This window comes from Phoca vitulina, unplaced genomic scaffold (genome assembly GCF_004348235.1).
Source record: "Phoca vitulina isolate PV1807 unplaced genomic scaffold, GSC_HSeal_1.0 scaffold12, whole genome shotgun sequence".
Classification (NCBI taxonomy): Eukaryota; Metazoa; Chordata; class Mammalia; order Carnivora; family Phocidae; genus Phoca; species Phoca vitulina.
The window spans coordinates 40,458,649-40,473,979 of record NW_022589715.1 but is presented as its reverse complement, the minus strand read 5'-3'; the positions used below and the strand labels follow the sequence as shown (position 1 = coordinate 40,473,979).

General features: G+C 36.4%; 1 protein-coding gene across 12 annotated transcripts in view; it reads right to left on the bottom strand.

Moving 5' to 3' along the window:
* The window catches only part of LOC116636302 (ankyrin repeat and SOCS box protein 3), a 163,960-nt gene that overhangs the window by 25,368 nt on the left and 123,261 nt on the right, over positions 1–15,331 (bottom strand). For all 12 annotated transcript variants that reach the window (XR_004300317.1, XM_032410994.1, XM_032410991.1 and 9 more), the window contains 2 exons: positions 12,560–12,737; positions 9,442–9,639 (listed from right to left, as the gene is read on the bottom strand). Coding sequence is in view for 11 of the 12 variants with exons in the window: in XM_032410994.1 (XP_032266885.1) it covers positions 9,442–9,639; positions 12,560–12,737 (376 nt within the window). In the remaining variant the exon portion in view is untranslated. The remainder of the gene's footprint in view (positions 1–9,441; positions 9,640–12,559; positions 12,738–15,331) is intronic.

Sequence of the window (15,331 nt, the reverse complement as noted above, 5' to 3'; positions counted from 1 at the left end):
TTTTACAGAATAGAAGTATATCATTTTATATCTATTAAACTGGTTAATTTTATTTTTTTAATGTATCATCCAATACTGGTAAGTTGTGGTTAAACTGACTGAAAATAAGTGTAACCTGAGAGCTAACTGGCAAGATGTATCAAAAGAGATATCACAGCAAAGTTATAAGGGGCACAATCTCTGGAGCTAGCCTGCTCAGCTACTTATTATCTATGGGACTCTGTACCAGTTACTTCACCTTTCAGGCACACAAAACTAACACTATACAAGTATTTGTAAAGTAAAATTATATGTAAAATAAGTTACCATTAATTAAATTAATTAAAATTAATTAATTAAAATAAAATAAAACATATAATTAAATTAAAACATAATAGGGGGTGCCTGGCTGGCTCAGTCAGTGGAGCATGCAACTTTTGACCTCAGGGTCATGAGTTCAAGCCCCATGTTGGGTGTGGAGCCTACTTTAAAAAATAAATAACTAGAATAGAATACAATAAGCATAAATCTTGGGAATTTATCCAAGACAAAATCAAAAAGAAATTATATCCTATCTGTACAACAATAACAATAGTATTATCTATAACAGACTTTAGAAAGAAAGAAATTACCTGTTTAACAAGAGGAGTGGATAAGTACAAAATATGATACAGTCATCAAAAACTGCAATTATGATGGCCCTGTGACCACATTTTAAAAACTGTTTATGCTGTAAGTTTAACTGTAACAAAGCTCAGTAAACAAGTATGTTTACTATGTACACAACTAGGAAGAAAATACATAATAAAATCATTCTCCCAGGGTACCTGGGTGGCTCAGTCAGTTAAGCATCTGCCTTCAGCTCAAGTCATGATCTCAGGGTCCTGGGATCGAGCCCCGCACCACAGCCCCGCACCACACCGGCTCTCTGCTCAGCAGGGAGTCTGCTTCTCCCTCTCCTTCTGTACTCTCTCTCTCCCTCCCTCCCTCTTACTCTTCTCTCTTTAAGTAAATAAATAAAAACAACAACAACAAAAATCATTCTCCCTTTGAAACTGGCATTAATTCTATTTTAAACAGCTATAAATTTAAAAAATATTTCATTAATCACAATATCATGGAATCTAAGTAAAATAAAGGCATAAAAATTATAGAGAAAGCAAATATAAAATGTTTAATCCACTGTCATGTGAAACCAACTACTTATGAGGACTTAAGTATTCAGTTTGAAATCAAAGTTTCAAAGCAGTTAAGAAACCCAATACATACGTAAACTGTTACCTAATCCACGTCTATTTTTATAAATCTATGTTCTTTAATCTCCAATTCATGCTTTTCTTTAGTTAAAACCTTAAACAGTATTTGCTTTACTCTTAGTTATTTACATAGCAATTAGAAAAGGAATATTGAGGGGCATCTGGGTGGCAGAGTCGGTTGAGCATCTGACTCTTGGTTTCAGCTCAGGTAGTGATCTCAGGGTCCTGAGATTGAGCCCCTAGTGGAGACGCAGCATTGCGCTCTCTGCATCAGTGTGAGTCTGTGAGTCTGTTTGGGACTCCCTCTCCCTCTGTCCCTCCCCACTGTGGTCTTTCTCTCTCTCAAATAAATAAATAAGTCTTTTAAAAAAGAAAAGAAAAATCAGTAATTCTAAAATTTCTTTTTAAAAAATATTTATTTGAGAGAGAGATAAGAAGAAAGAGAGATTGCGTTGGCGGGGGGTGGCAGAGGGAGAAGTTGAGAGAGTCTTAAGTGGACTCTACGCTCGCAGGCGAAGCCCGACACGTGGCTGGATCTCACGACCCTGCAATCTCACAGCCCTGAGCTGAAACCAAGAGTGGGATGCTCAACCAACTCTGCCACCCAGGCACCCCTCTAAAATATCTTTATAAAAATTAAAACCTTTTTGCCTGTCTACCATCTTGCTATTTGTTCCTGATTAGAAGTCCATCATTCATATTACTGTTCTTGAAAACAGCCGTATATTTATGTATTTTTTCCTCTGGTTCTTTTCAGATACAGGAAAGCTGAGAGATTTGTTGCCAGCAGTCTTGCACTGCAAAAAAAAAAATGCTAAAGGATATACTTCTGACTGGTGGTTCTAAACAGTTATCACCAATTTATTTCAACCACTTCGACCTCATTTGACTAGGCTCTAATTATTTTGCCTGCAGTTATTACTTGCTGATTCCACTATAGAACAGACAAGCTACACATGGACTGTTGAACAAGTTCCAATAAATATGCAGGTAAACTATGAGAAACTGCCTCACTAGAAATGTGATATATAATTCTCAAGAAGCCTGGCAGTTTTCAAGGCATGAGTGTTTACATGTGCAATTCAGGGACTGGTTGAATTCTTCCCTCAAGCGCTCTGAAGCCATCAACAACCTAACCACAGATACTTTAGCTCTTAATGATTTAGCTCTTGAAACATACTTCTGCTACAGAATACAAAGGTAAATGAGAGCCCTAAATGCAAGCTATTAGAGTAAGTGCTACAGATGGGCTCTCTAGCCATTTTCTGTTTAGAAAAAACTACAAAACAATTAGTGGCTTTCTTATTAAAATTTTAATACAGCACCCAGACATGTGGCTCCTGCTAAGAAAATCTGAAGAACAAGGCCAAAAGATAAACCATTCATCTCTAAAATGCGGGAGGAACATACACACATATAATTCCTTATAATAACAAACTTTAATGAGTATTTATTCTGTACCAGGCACTATGTTAAATGTGTTACATGGAAGATTTGCCTTAATCCTCACAACCCTAAAAAGTAAGTTCTACTATTATCTCCATTCTAGACACAAAAACTGTGAAGCTTAGCCACGGAACTGGTGACTGGCAGAACTGGTATATCAAACCAAAATCTACCAGTGAATATGACACAGCAAATATATGAAATATCGTTCCTCTATTATGAAAACTGCTTCATAAAATAGTCAAATGAAATTGAGGAATATTTTAAGGCCAGACCTTTGTTTCCCAAAGTATGTTCCAAGGAACACTAGACCCTGAAAACGATCCATATGACAAAGGCTCCATAATGAAAATATTTGAGAAATCCCATATGGTATACACTGAGGTCAGAAAAGAGAGAACTATAGGATGAATTTATTTTTTAAAAGTATGCTAGAAAAAAATAATAAATAAAGTATCCTAGTTACATTTTCAAATTAAATGCCAAAATGTCTTCTTCAATCTCCAGACACATCTCAGAAGAAATACCTTTTCTTTCTTTTTTTTCTTTTTTTTTTCAGAAGAAGTATCTTTAAACAAACAAAAAAAAAGATTAATTTATTTATTAGAGAGAAAGCATGAGAGCAGGAGGGAAGAACAGAGGGAGAGGGAGAGGAAAAGAATCTAGGGCAGATGTAGACTCCCTGCAGAGTGCAAAGCCCGATGTGGGGCTTGATCTCACAACCCTGAGACCATAACCTGAGTCGAGATCAAGAGTCAGACACTTAACTAACTGAGCCACCCAGAAGAAATTCCCCCAGAAGAAATATATTTAAAATTAAAGAAATGGATCTGTTAAAAAGAAAAATACGGGCCCCACATGGCATCATCTGGCTTAAGGCCCCCAAGTCAGTAAACCAAGACTTAAAACCTAACCTAACTGCAGTTTCAGCTCCCTAAGGAATGTGACCTTTAATCAGTCAACATGGAATTTCCTGGTCAATACTGGAAAATTTACTGATGGACCCTTCCATCCCCTTAGGAGGGCAACGCTGCCTAAGCAACGCATTTCTTGATAGTAAGTTCCTGTCTCCTTTTTTTAATGCTCTCTCTCTGCCTTTAAAAACCTTTCTTTTGTCTAGTTTGATTATCACATATCATTGAGCAACAACAGACCCTAGGGCTTAGATAACCTTTGGTTAAAATATAAATTACATGGACATATGCATGTAATTCCCTTAACACTTAAAACAAATTCTCTCTCAAGCCCCAGTGAAGAACTAGAAAACTCTCAAAGAGCATATGAATTAAAAAGAAATAGTCCTTCTTATTTAACATGAATATCAAGAGCTAATTGTGACACATTAAGAGAATGCATGTTATAAAACAGTGGAAATCAACAGATACTAGGAGGAGAAGTTTAAAAACTAAAAAAACAATGTCTAGGCTTTATTTTTAGGGTTGTACCTTTTTTATCATTCTGCTCTTTGAAATTCAAAAATGTGTACAGAAACAGTACCCTGATACCAGAATCACAGTAAAAGGAAATTCAACATGTTAACAAGACTTATTTTAAACAAATAGAAACAGGCAAATAGGGGCGCCTGGATGGCTCAGTCATTGGGCGTCTGCCTTCGACTCAGGTCATGGTCCTGGGGTCCTGGGATCGAGCCCCTTATCGGGCTCCCTGCTCGGCGGGAGGCCTGCTTCTCTCCCTCTCCTACTCTCCCTGCTTGTGTTCCCTCTCTCGCTGTGTCACTCTTTGTCAAATAAATAAATAAAATCTTAAAAAAAAAAAAGAAAGAAAGAAAGAAAAAAGAAACAGGCAAACATCTTGAGTATTTTATGTCCAATGAGCCAACAAAATATCTAACCAACTTATTAGCTGAGTTATCAAAAGGTCATATAGTAAATTTTACTGAATGGCTCTCAGCTAACAGTTGAAAACAAAATGAAGACATTAGGTCCTGTCAGGTGTACCCATGTGTGGTATGATGATGAGAGTGGACATGATTTCTATAAAACTATGTGATAACAATGATCAGTATCAATTAGAAAGACAAAATCAAGTCAGTTAAGCCATGATCGTGTTCTACGGTCATCTATAAAAGGCAATAACATTTGTTCAAACTGTACTGAAATGTGTCAGCTTCCCTCCTCCTTCACCCATTCCAGTTAAAGGAGTCTTTTTCTTATATTTTCTCATTTGAGTTGAATTACTTAACTGTGCTTTTGAAAGATGCTTTCATGTCACTGCAGCTGTTAACTTTTTAGCCCCAAAGGACAAGACTGCTTTTTGTACAGTGGCAGAGGAGACACCTTTCCATCATTCCTCGTAGTGGTGAGAAGAGCTAAAGATCATTGCTTCAAATGGAAGCTTATCCTCTCAAAGGGATACAGAACAAAAATGTTTTAGAATCCTGAGCTAAAAAGTTAACATGGCTGAATAAAACATAAAACAATAAAGAAGGGAAAACTTAAAACCCAGAGCCATTATTTATATTTATTATTTTCATCACCTTTCGATATTCATTATACCATTCATAAAAGCAGACGAAAGTTTACTGAAACTCAATAGGCCAAAAGTGCAAGAAGGGCCACAAATACTAAACTTCTAGATCTCAGAGAAATGCCAAAACTACCAAAAAACACACAAATGCAAAAATCAAACTAACATTATTATAAGAACATATGGTTGCTATAAAAATAAAATTTCAAAACTTACACTACTAAACCTATCTCATTATCTCTTACCAATCTCTGAAAATTTTAATATCTAATAATAATTAATTTCGGAAAACAGTCTTCCAAATGAACTCAAATTCTTATTAATAGTTGGTAAATGGAGTAAAGAAAATTCATATACTGTTTCATTATGGAACAAAACCACATAATAGTTATTTTTAAATGAAAGTTATATTCAATTATCCTTGCTTTTTAAATGGCAATTTTAATTAATTTTTAAGTGTGTGACTATAGAGATCCAAATCTTTTTTTTTTTAAGATTTTATTTTTAAGTAATCTCTACACCCAATGTGGGGCTTGAGCTCACGACCCCGAGGATCAAGAGTAACACCCTCTTCCAACTGAGCCAGCCAGGTGCCCCTGAGAATCCAAATTTTAAAATGCATTCTTACTGAAAGAAACAACAAAAAATTAACAAATTCTTCTATTTTGACTTTTTTTCCCCCAGACACTTGGCTATGTTACTCTCTTGATACACTAAAACAAAACCTACTGGGAGAATGACACTTTTCTTGCTTGATCAGCAAAGCTTTTTATGGAATTCCAAAATAATCAAATGATTCTCACATTGCATGAACAGTGACTGACATGTAAACTAATAGCAGACATTAATTAGCTAATATAAATGTAGTACAGAGATTAAAATTTAATTGATATTGTTTTCTAGATAAAAGGAAGATGGCAGGGAGAAGAAAATTAACCTTGGTGTTTCTTTACTATGTGCCAAAAATTGTACAATGTACTATACTTAAGTCAACTCCTTTATATACACACATTAAATGTGAGCATATGTGATTATAATGCTACCATCGCTTAGATTTAGTCCCTTGCAAAAGGTTTCCCCTTCATTTAAATTACCCACAAAGTAGGTAATAATAGCAAAGATGTCTCAAAATTAAGTCTATTGCCATGGGTCCCTGGCAAACAAATGAAAAGTCAAGTACAAAGAGTAGGAGAATGTACCCTCGTAAAACAGGTATTTTGATGTTTTAAGCTTTTCCCCTATAGGCTAACAAGTAATATCTTCCAATGACTTTTCTCACTAAAAAAACCTACCTTACTAATTAAGAACACATTTGGTCCAATTACAAGTTCCCACAAGGGAGAAAAAAAAGCTGATAAGCCCTTTTAAAGCCACCAAACCAGATTTCAATTGTGGTCTATAGGGTCATTTCCCAGAGCAAAATTTCCAAGAGTAGCTCAAGTCTGTGACCAAGGACCACCGAACAGCACACTGCTGCTTCTTTACTTTCAGTTTTCAGCAGTTTGATTATTTTTGAGCATCCTTTTTTTTGGGGGGGGGGGGTTTATCCTGTATCAGTTTACTGAACTTCCTAAATCTATAAATGTGTATCTTTTATCCAATGTTGGGAAGCTTTTGGCCATTATGAGTTCATATAATTTTCGTGCAACAATCTCCTTCTCCTCTCCTTCTGGACTCTAATGACATGAATGTCAACGTGTTGATACTGTCCCTCAGGACACTGAGGCTCCGTCCTTTTTTATTTCCCCCAATCTTTTCTCTCTGTTCTTCTCTTTGGATAATTTCTATTGGTTTATCTTCAAGTTAACGGACTCCTTCCTCTGTCAGTTCCATTCTGCTACGGAGCCCACGCAGAGAAATTTTCATTTCAGATACTATATTTTCCAGTTATAAAATCTCCACATGGTTCCTCCTTTACAGTTTTTATTTCTCAATTGAGAATTTCTACCTTTCCATTTATTGCAAGTGTGTTTACCTTAAATAGCTGCTTTCAATTACCTGATACTTCCAAAAGCAGAATTATCTCGGGTTTGACACCTGTTAATTCTTTTCCCTTGAGAACTGGGCATAGTTTACTGTTCCTCACATGTCAAGTAATTTTAGACTATATCCTAGATGTTGTGATGTGATTGTTGTGTAGGTTCTGTATCCTGTGTCCTGTATTAATCCTTTGAAGAATACTGACTTTTGCTTGTTTTTTTTTTAGCAGGCATATAACCTAGTTAGTTCAGACTGCAATTTCTGTTTCACCTTCTACAGGCTGTAGTTGCAATGCCAATTCAGTTCTTAAAGTCTTTGTTGGCTATTTTGGGTCTGGTCCCATCAAATGTGCCACTCAGGGGTTACTCTGAGACTTGGGTGACAGTTTAAATTTTGTTTTCAGCAATCTGAGCCTGTCACTCAAAGCCTGGAGTGACCTTGGGACGTATGCACATGCATAGAGAGAATTAGAGGGTGCCCTCTTCCAGCTCTCTCTTCTCCAGAATTCCCCTCACACTCTCTGTCCCATAAGGTTCAATTTACCTGATTATTCAGGCCCTAAAAACTTAATTTTAAGGTGTTTCAGGGTTAACATGGCACAGTGTCATATGGTTTAATTCAAACTATACTTAGAAGCTGATGAGGCATGAGCTTAGCTGCTCTTCCTCCAAAAGATAAAACGAAGGCCAGAAAAGACTATCATATTGGACAAACACATACACAAACTATCTAAAACCACTATGTTCTAATATAATATTTTTTAAAGTTCAATTCTGACCTAATAATAAAATACAATAGAGTTAGATACATATAAAGAAAGACAACTGAAACAACTAAAGCCATCAATGCAGCCTTACTGAAGAAAAACTAGAAGTGTTTAGAAAGAAAACTTGAAGGAGTACACAACAAACTACTATGAAATCATGGAAGTAATGCATCGAGTAGGTCCCAGATACTCAGATTCACCAAATCCCCAAATATTCAGACTACAATATATACTTGGAAGCTTGCATTCTGAATAAATAAAATGAACTACTATTTTACACAGAAATGTTAAAAAATGGCAGACTGAAAAGCTTAGAAAATAAATTTTTGATAGATATTTCAATTAAATAGTGGAGAGCTGGCCCTAACAGTGAATTCAAGAGAGCCAATGACATTTGGGGTATGCCTACAACCTCTTCTGTACCAATAAAAACAAGAGTGTCTATCTGCACAACTTATTCCATTAATGGATGGACCCTACATATTACTCAGTACGGTTTTTCTTGCACATGGCCTTATTCTTACTATCTATTTTAAAAACCTTAGGAGTCTTATAGACAAGGACTGGCCAGAAGCTAATAAAACAGCAGTAATTCTTCATTTATTCTACTTCACAGGATCATAGAAGATTAGCAGAACAAATATTTTAAGACTTTTTAATTACTCTGACTCACATAAAGAAATGCCACATACTGAATACATTAAAAGTACAATAATATTTACAAAACTAAAGTTTCATTTTTAGGCTAAGAACAAGTCTTATAAATTTCAAATGGTAAAATAGCTGAAACACAATCAATGCCTTACTTGATAAAGTCATTTTGAATTCTTTTTTCATCCCCCAGCTCTACTAAAGTATAATTGACAAATAAGATTTTCAGTTATTTAAAAACATACAACATAATCCCATAAATATACACACTGTGAAAGGATTTCCCCCCACAGAATTAACACATCCATCACATCGCATATTTACCATTTTCTTTTTTTAGCAAATTTCAATTATACAATACAGTGTTATCAACTATAGTCATCATGTTATACATTAGATCCTCAGGCCTTATTCATCATATAACTGAATGTTTTAATTTTTGAATTGTTTTGAAAACCAAGAATTAGCAGAGAACTCCGGCATTTACTTTATTTTTTTTTAATATTTTATTTTTAAGTAGTTTCTACACCCAATGTCAGGCTTAAACCCACAACCCTGAGATCGAGAGTTGCATGTTCCACCAAGTGAGCCAGCCAGACGCCCCACCCTGCGTTTACTTTAATACACTGAAAGTATTCTCTAAAGTGGCCACAATGAAAATATAATCCAGATCCAAAAAGAGAAGAGAAAAAAATCTTGCATTATCACTTCATTTTTACTGCACTTTGATGGAACAAGGTACATCATTGAGGGTTATTTGTTTGTTAAGTCAACAATTTAGTACTATGAGATAATAAGTCTCACCATAAAAGAAAATCACTTGGAAATACATCTCCATATAGCAAAAAAGAATAAAAATACAGCAAATATACATACTCCTTTTGGAAAGCCATACACATGGGAGAACTGAATCCAAAGACAAGGCACATCTGGGCATCTGGGCTGTAGCCATGCTGGAGTAACATTTCTAGGCACTCTTCATGCCCTCCAAACACTGCTGAGTAAACGGGACTCACTTTGTCTGGCCCAGTGTCACAAACCCGGTTGGTAAGTGGTATTAACAAGTCCAAGATTCTGTAACCACACAAATTCCGGAGCATTTAATGTTTTTATACGTACATGAGTGCAGGCAACATTTCAACAGCACATATTTTAAGAGTCACCTGACTGATTTAAAGTCTTTCTGTCTCCTACCTACATTAAATTATTATAGGCTGTACACTCCAAAATGTTACCCTTACTATTGTTGCTTTATACAAAGGTCCTTACTATATTATCTAAAACAGACTTAAATAATATGAACATAAGTAAATAGGGAACAGGTTATCCTTATTTTTTCACTATTCACTTTGCCACCCCCATCACCCTACTCCCCCCCGAATTCAAATTTTCTGTTAGATATTTTAGCATCTAATAATTTAAAACTTCATTACACCAGATATAAACTTATATCAAGAAAATAAATAATTTCCCTTTTTTTAAATAAACTTCCCCTTTTTTAATAAACTAAAGTCTTATTTTTCTAATTAATAAGAATTTTTAAGGATGGTGAGTGTCATGAAATGAGTAGTATTTTCATGAGGAAGAAATAAGAATTTCTTTTCTTTTTTAAAAGACTTTATTTATTTATTTGACAGAGAGAGCACAAGCAGGGGGAGAAGAAGAGGGAGAGGGAGAAGCAGACTTCCCGCTGAGCAGGCAGCCCGATGCGGGGCTTGATCCCAGGACCCTGAAATCATGACCTGAGCCAAAGGCAGATGCTTAATGACTGAGCCACCTAGGCGCCCCAAGAATTTCTTTTTTTTTTTTTTTTAAGATTTTATTTATTTATCTGAGAGAGAGAACAAGCAAGTGAGCAAGCAAGGTGGGGAGGAGGGATTGGGCACAAGCAAGGGGAGGAAGAGGAGCAGAAGGAGAGGGAGAAGCAGACACCCTGCTAACAGGGAGCCCAATGTGGAGCTCCATCCCAGGACCCTAAGATCATGACCTGAGCCGAAAGCAGATGCTTAACCGACTGAGCCATCCAGGTGCCCCAAGAAATAAGAATTTCTGCTAAAATATTCTATTCTCTGAAAAGAATATAAGCTCTTTAAACACTAAGGCAGATTTATAAAGAAACTGGTTGCTAAGTAGAGGAACTTCTAAAGAAAATCATTAAAACCTAAGTTCTTAGATTATTTGTAAACTTACCTCCAGATTCAGCTGGAAAGAAAGAACTAGTCTATTCTTCTAAAATTAAAAATAAAACTGTAGAGATAAGGCCAGCCATGAAATCCCCCCTCTTTCTGGGAAAAGAAAGGCAGGGCTACTCCAAAGCTACTTTCCTTTTGTAAGGTAGGCTTAAGATGTTAACATTTAAGTAGAACTTAAACCCACAGAAAGGGTTACATTAGAAGTAGTTTATGGAGGAAATTGTAATGACAAACAGAATTCCCAAAATTGAGGACAAATCCCAATAGGGTTTTGGTATCAATTTAAAGCTCCCAGTATAATTGTGGTTTTTTTATTTTATTTTATTATTTATTTGAGAGAGAGAGAGAGAGAGAGTGCACAAGCAGGGGGAGGGACAGAGAGAAAGGGAGAGGCAGGCTCCCCGCTGAGCAGGGAGCCCAATGCAGGACTCGATCCCAGGACCCTGGGATCATGACCTGAGCCAAAGGCAGCCGCTTAACCAAATGAGCCACCCAGGCGCCCTGCTCCCAGTATAACTGTACCTAACACTTATGTTTAAATATACAATCAAGAATTTTAAGAAAAATACCAGATCTTAAAACCTAAGTATTCTGTTAAAATAAATAACCTGTTTAATGTCCCTTAATAAATATGTTTAACTTTTAAAAATGGGTTGGAAAAATTATAAAAGATGCAAAAATACATAAAATACCTTTGAGGAAATAGTAAAATACCATGCCACCTAGTGGCATAATAACCAAATTACAGAATTTGTTTTCCTACCATGTAATCACACTAAAGTAATGGCAATTTCTTTTTTTTTTTTTTTTTTTTAAGATTTTATTTATTTATTTGACAGAGAGAGACATAGTGAGAGCAGGAACACAAGCAGGCGGAGTAGGAGAGGGAGAAGCAGGCTTCCCGCGTAGCAGGGAGCCCGATATGGGACTCGATCCCAGGACCCTGGGATCATGACCTGAGCCGAAGGCAGACGCTTAACGACTGAGCCACCCAGGCGCCCCAGTAATGGCAATTTCAATACTACTTTTTAAATTAAATAATAGTAACAACAACTATAAAACTATTATTTTAGAATTACAACTCTAAAGACTTTAAACATATATTTTTTAATACTATTCATTGCTAATTTATGTTAAGATGGGCTACCATATTCTCATAGGTATAACCAGGTTATTAGCTTCTAAGATTCCTGGAACCCCCAATTTCAGGGAGTTCCAACTTTCTCTAAGTCTTCCTCTCTCCAGAAAATAGCAAATATTTCATAAGAACTTTTGGCCAAGGAAGAAGAGTAACAAGCAGGGAAAAGTACCAAGCTGGACTTGAGATTAGATAAAGAGAAGTCTAGCCAAAGAGTTCAAGATGGGGAGAACTACCCAGCCCACACAAAAGAAAGACTCGACCCAAAAGGAGTCACAAATTCAAAAGCTTTCTGGGGTCAGGGAGGTATCAAAAATAAGTTGAATAAGGTCATCAGATTGCTAACTAAAGACACCTGGGATAAAACCAGAGCGGAGCAGAAGAGCATGGCCACAACTTGAGAAATCAGAGGAAAGACTTAAACACCCTGAGGATGCCCCAGAACTCTGTCTCTAGCCACTCTGCTCACACGAGGAAAGTGCAAGACTAAGAGGAGCTCGGGATGGCATGGGACAGATATGGGAATGGATCTAGTCATATAGTAGGTTGGCAAAGAAGGGAATACCAAGGATTCTGCCTAGAGATGAAGGGTCTGGCCCAGAAGATTTATTCCTTATTACTTTTTGATTATGAGACCATTTTTATTTTCTGTTTTAATACTTACTTTGTATGGCCCATTTGTGCAGCTGCATGAATAGGTAACTGCCAAGTGTCCTCATTACAGTAAAGATCAGGATCTGCCCCACTGGATAACAAAAGCTCCACACATTCTGTGTGGCCCTCTTGAGCAGCAATGAACAAGGGAGTAGCTTTGTCCAATGCTTGACAATTGACATTTGCACCTAATACAAAATACAACATTTAACAGACAATCCTAATTTACAGGGGAAAAAAAGGTGATGATTAACATAAATTTCAAAACAGCTGTCTTAAAAGGGCTTTATAGTACAATAGTTTTTCCAACCCCAGTGGATATTGTTGTATAAACATACTGATTTTCCCCATTTTTTGGTAATCATTTAAATTGTTTCCGCTTTTATGTTAACAAGGAAACAAGTGATTAGTACTTTAGAATTCATTTTTAAGCTAAAACAAAAATCTTATTCAGTGAAGGATTCATTTCATTCCAATCTGTCCTCCAGCAAGCACTCTGTGGGCCCAATAAGTAATCACTGAAAAATGAAAAATGCAAACCAACAAATATGGAATGTCTGATTATTACAGAAAAATATAAGAAAAACCTAAATCATAAGAATTTATAGATGCCATTAATCAATTCAGGCTGAGATTTATGAAAAAAAAACTAGGGATGCCTGGGTGGCTCAGTCTGTTAAGTGTCTGCCTTCAGCTCAGGTCATGATCTCAGCGCCCTGGGATCGAGTTCTTCACTGGGCTCCTTGTTCAGTGGTGCCTGGTTCTCCCTCTGCCTGCCGCTCCCCCTGCCTGTGCTTACTCTCTCTCTCTCTCTCTGACAAATAAATAAATAAAATCTTTAAAAAAAAAAAAGCTAATGTTGACCATACTCTTCATTAAGTCCCTTTTCTTCATGACCACTGCACGATAAAACCTTATAATGAAAGGGAAAATGTCTATTTAAATGGGTTTCTGAGCTGATTTTTTTTAAAGAACAAAAACTAATCAATTATTTAAATGCCAGTGCATCAAGATGTAAAGAAGCGGAAAGTGACCTCACTTTTTGTGAAGGTTTTAAAATATCCCCCAATTTTTCTCATTGACAAATAGTGTGTTAAGTATGCTAAGTATGGTGTTACTACATGACTGTAAGAATTTTTAAATTTCTGGAATATGTCTCAGTGGAAAAGTCATCTTCATCACAAGGAAAAAAACTACCTCTTTGAAAGGATGTTCCATAAATGCACCTGGAATAAACCACAGCCCCGACTTAGGCAAAAACTAAGCAAAACACAAATAGTAAGTTAATAGTAAGGGTGCATGGAACTTCAGAAACTCCAACTGGACACTCAACACATCCAGGCAAGTAGAATGTTCTTGACTTATACAAGGTGGATGCTTCATCTACAGTCAGCCTCAGAAAGAAGGGAACACTAATCACTGAGAAAAGACTAAGTTGAGAAAAGAAATCTACTTAACTTTCCTTTTTAAGCAGTATTTCATTTTGATTGATAATTTCAAAGTATCAAAAAGAATAAGGAACCAGACCCCATAAAACTACAGGTAGAGAAATCAGAAAAATGACAAGATAATTCACTGAAAGGAAAATCATTTTAATAAGTTAGAAACATATATAGCTACATTATAAACATAGCTACATACCTTTCCAATTTGCTGTTCATAACTATTCAGAGAGGAGAGGGGGAAAAAGGAACAAAGCAAAGCAAAACAGGTGCCTAGCATTTAAGAACAAAGCAAAACAGAACAGGTGCTTAGCATTCTGGGAGACTAGGCATGAGGAAATAGTCATTAAGGTGCAGTTTAATCCATTTTATTCTTTTTTTTTTAAAGATTTTATTTATTTGATAGAGAGAGAGCACAGGTAGGCAGAGCGGCAGGCAGAGGGAGAGGGAGAAGCAGGCTCCCCACCAAGCAAGGAGCCTGACACAGGGCTCGATCCCAGAACCCTGGGATCATGACATGAGCCAAAGGCAGACACATAACCGACTGAGCCACCCAGGCGGCCCCATAACCCATTTTACTCTAAATATTAGTTACACACTAATAACTGGAACTTACAGGACTGGAAGCCATAAGATGAATTAGGACAGCCTCAGGAAGGTACAACATAAAAGAGCAAGAGAGGTCACACATGAGAAGACCTGCTTTGAAGCCCTGATTCTGCCAGTAAATATTTTCTAGACCTTTGGCAAGGCACTTAAACACTCAGGGCCTGGGATTCTCAATCTAAAAAAATACATGTTTAAATAAGTGATTTTGGAGATTTCCTCTCAACTCTAAGATTTACAGACTCAATATTTGTAACAGGTATCTTAATTTGGCACTTAATATTTTCTTTGCTCCATACTTCAACTTGAGCATTTGAAGGTTTGTAAGGAGAAAGCAGAAATAAGAAAATATATGCTGTGCTGTCTAAATAAACTTTGTTTTGTATACTTGGAGGTAACATTTTTTTTTTTTTAAGTAGGCTCCACATCTGCAACACAGCGCTTGATCTCATGACCCTGAGATCAAGACCTGAGCTGAGATCAAGAGTCAAGACGCTTAACCAACTGAGTCACCCAGGCGCCTCCTGGAGGTAATTTATTAAAAACCTAAGTATTATAGACATAAACAAAAAGCCTAGGTATTCAAAAAAATTTTTTTTTTTTACCTGGTGGCAATCTGATATATTTCCCTTTGGCTCTTAACTATCCATGCTTCATCAGGTTAGTACTGTGAGTCCATACACAGTGTTTGGAGGAATTTAAAAGCCCTTATATAACAAGCATTTCTGGTCACA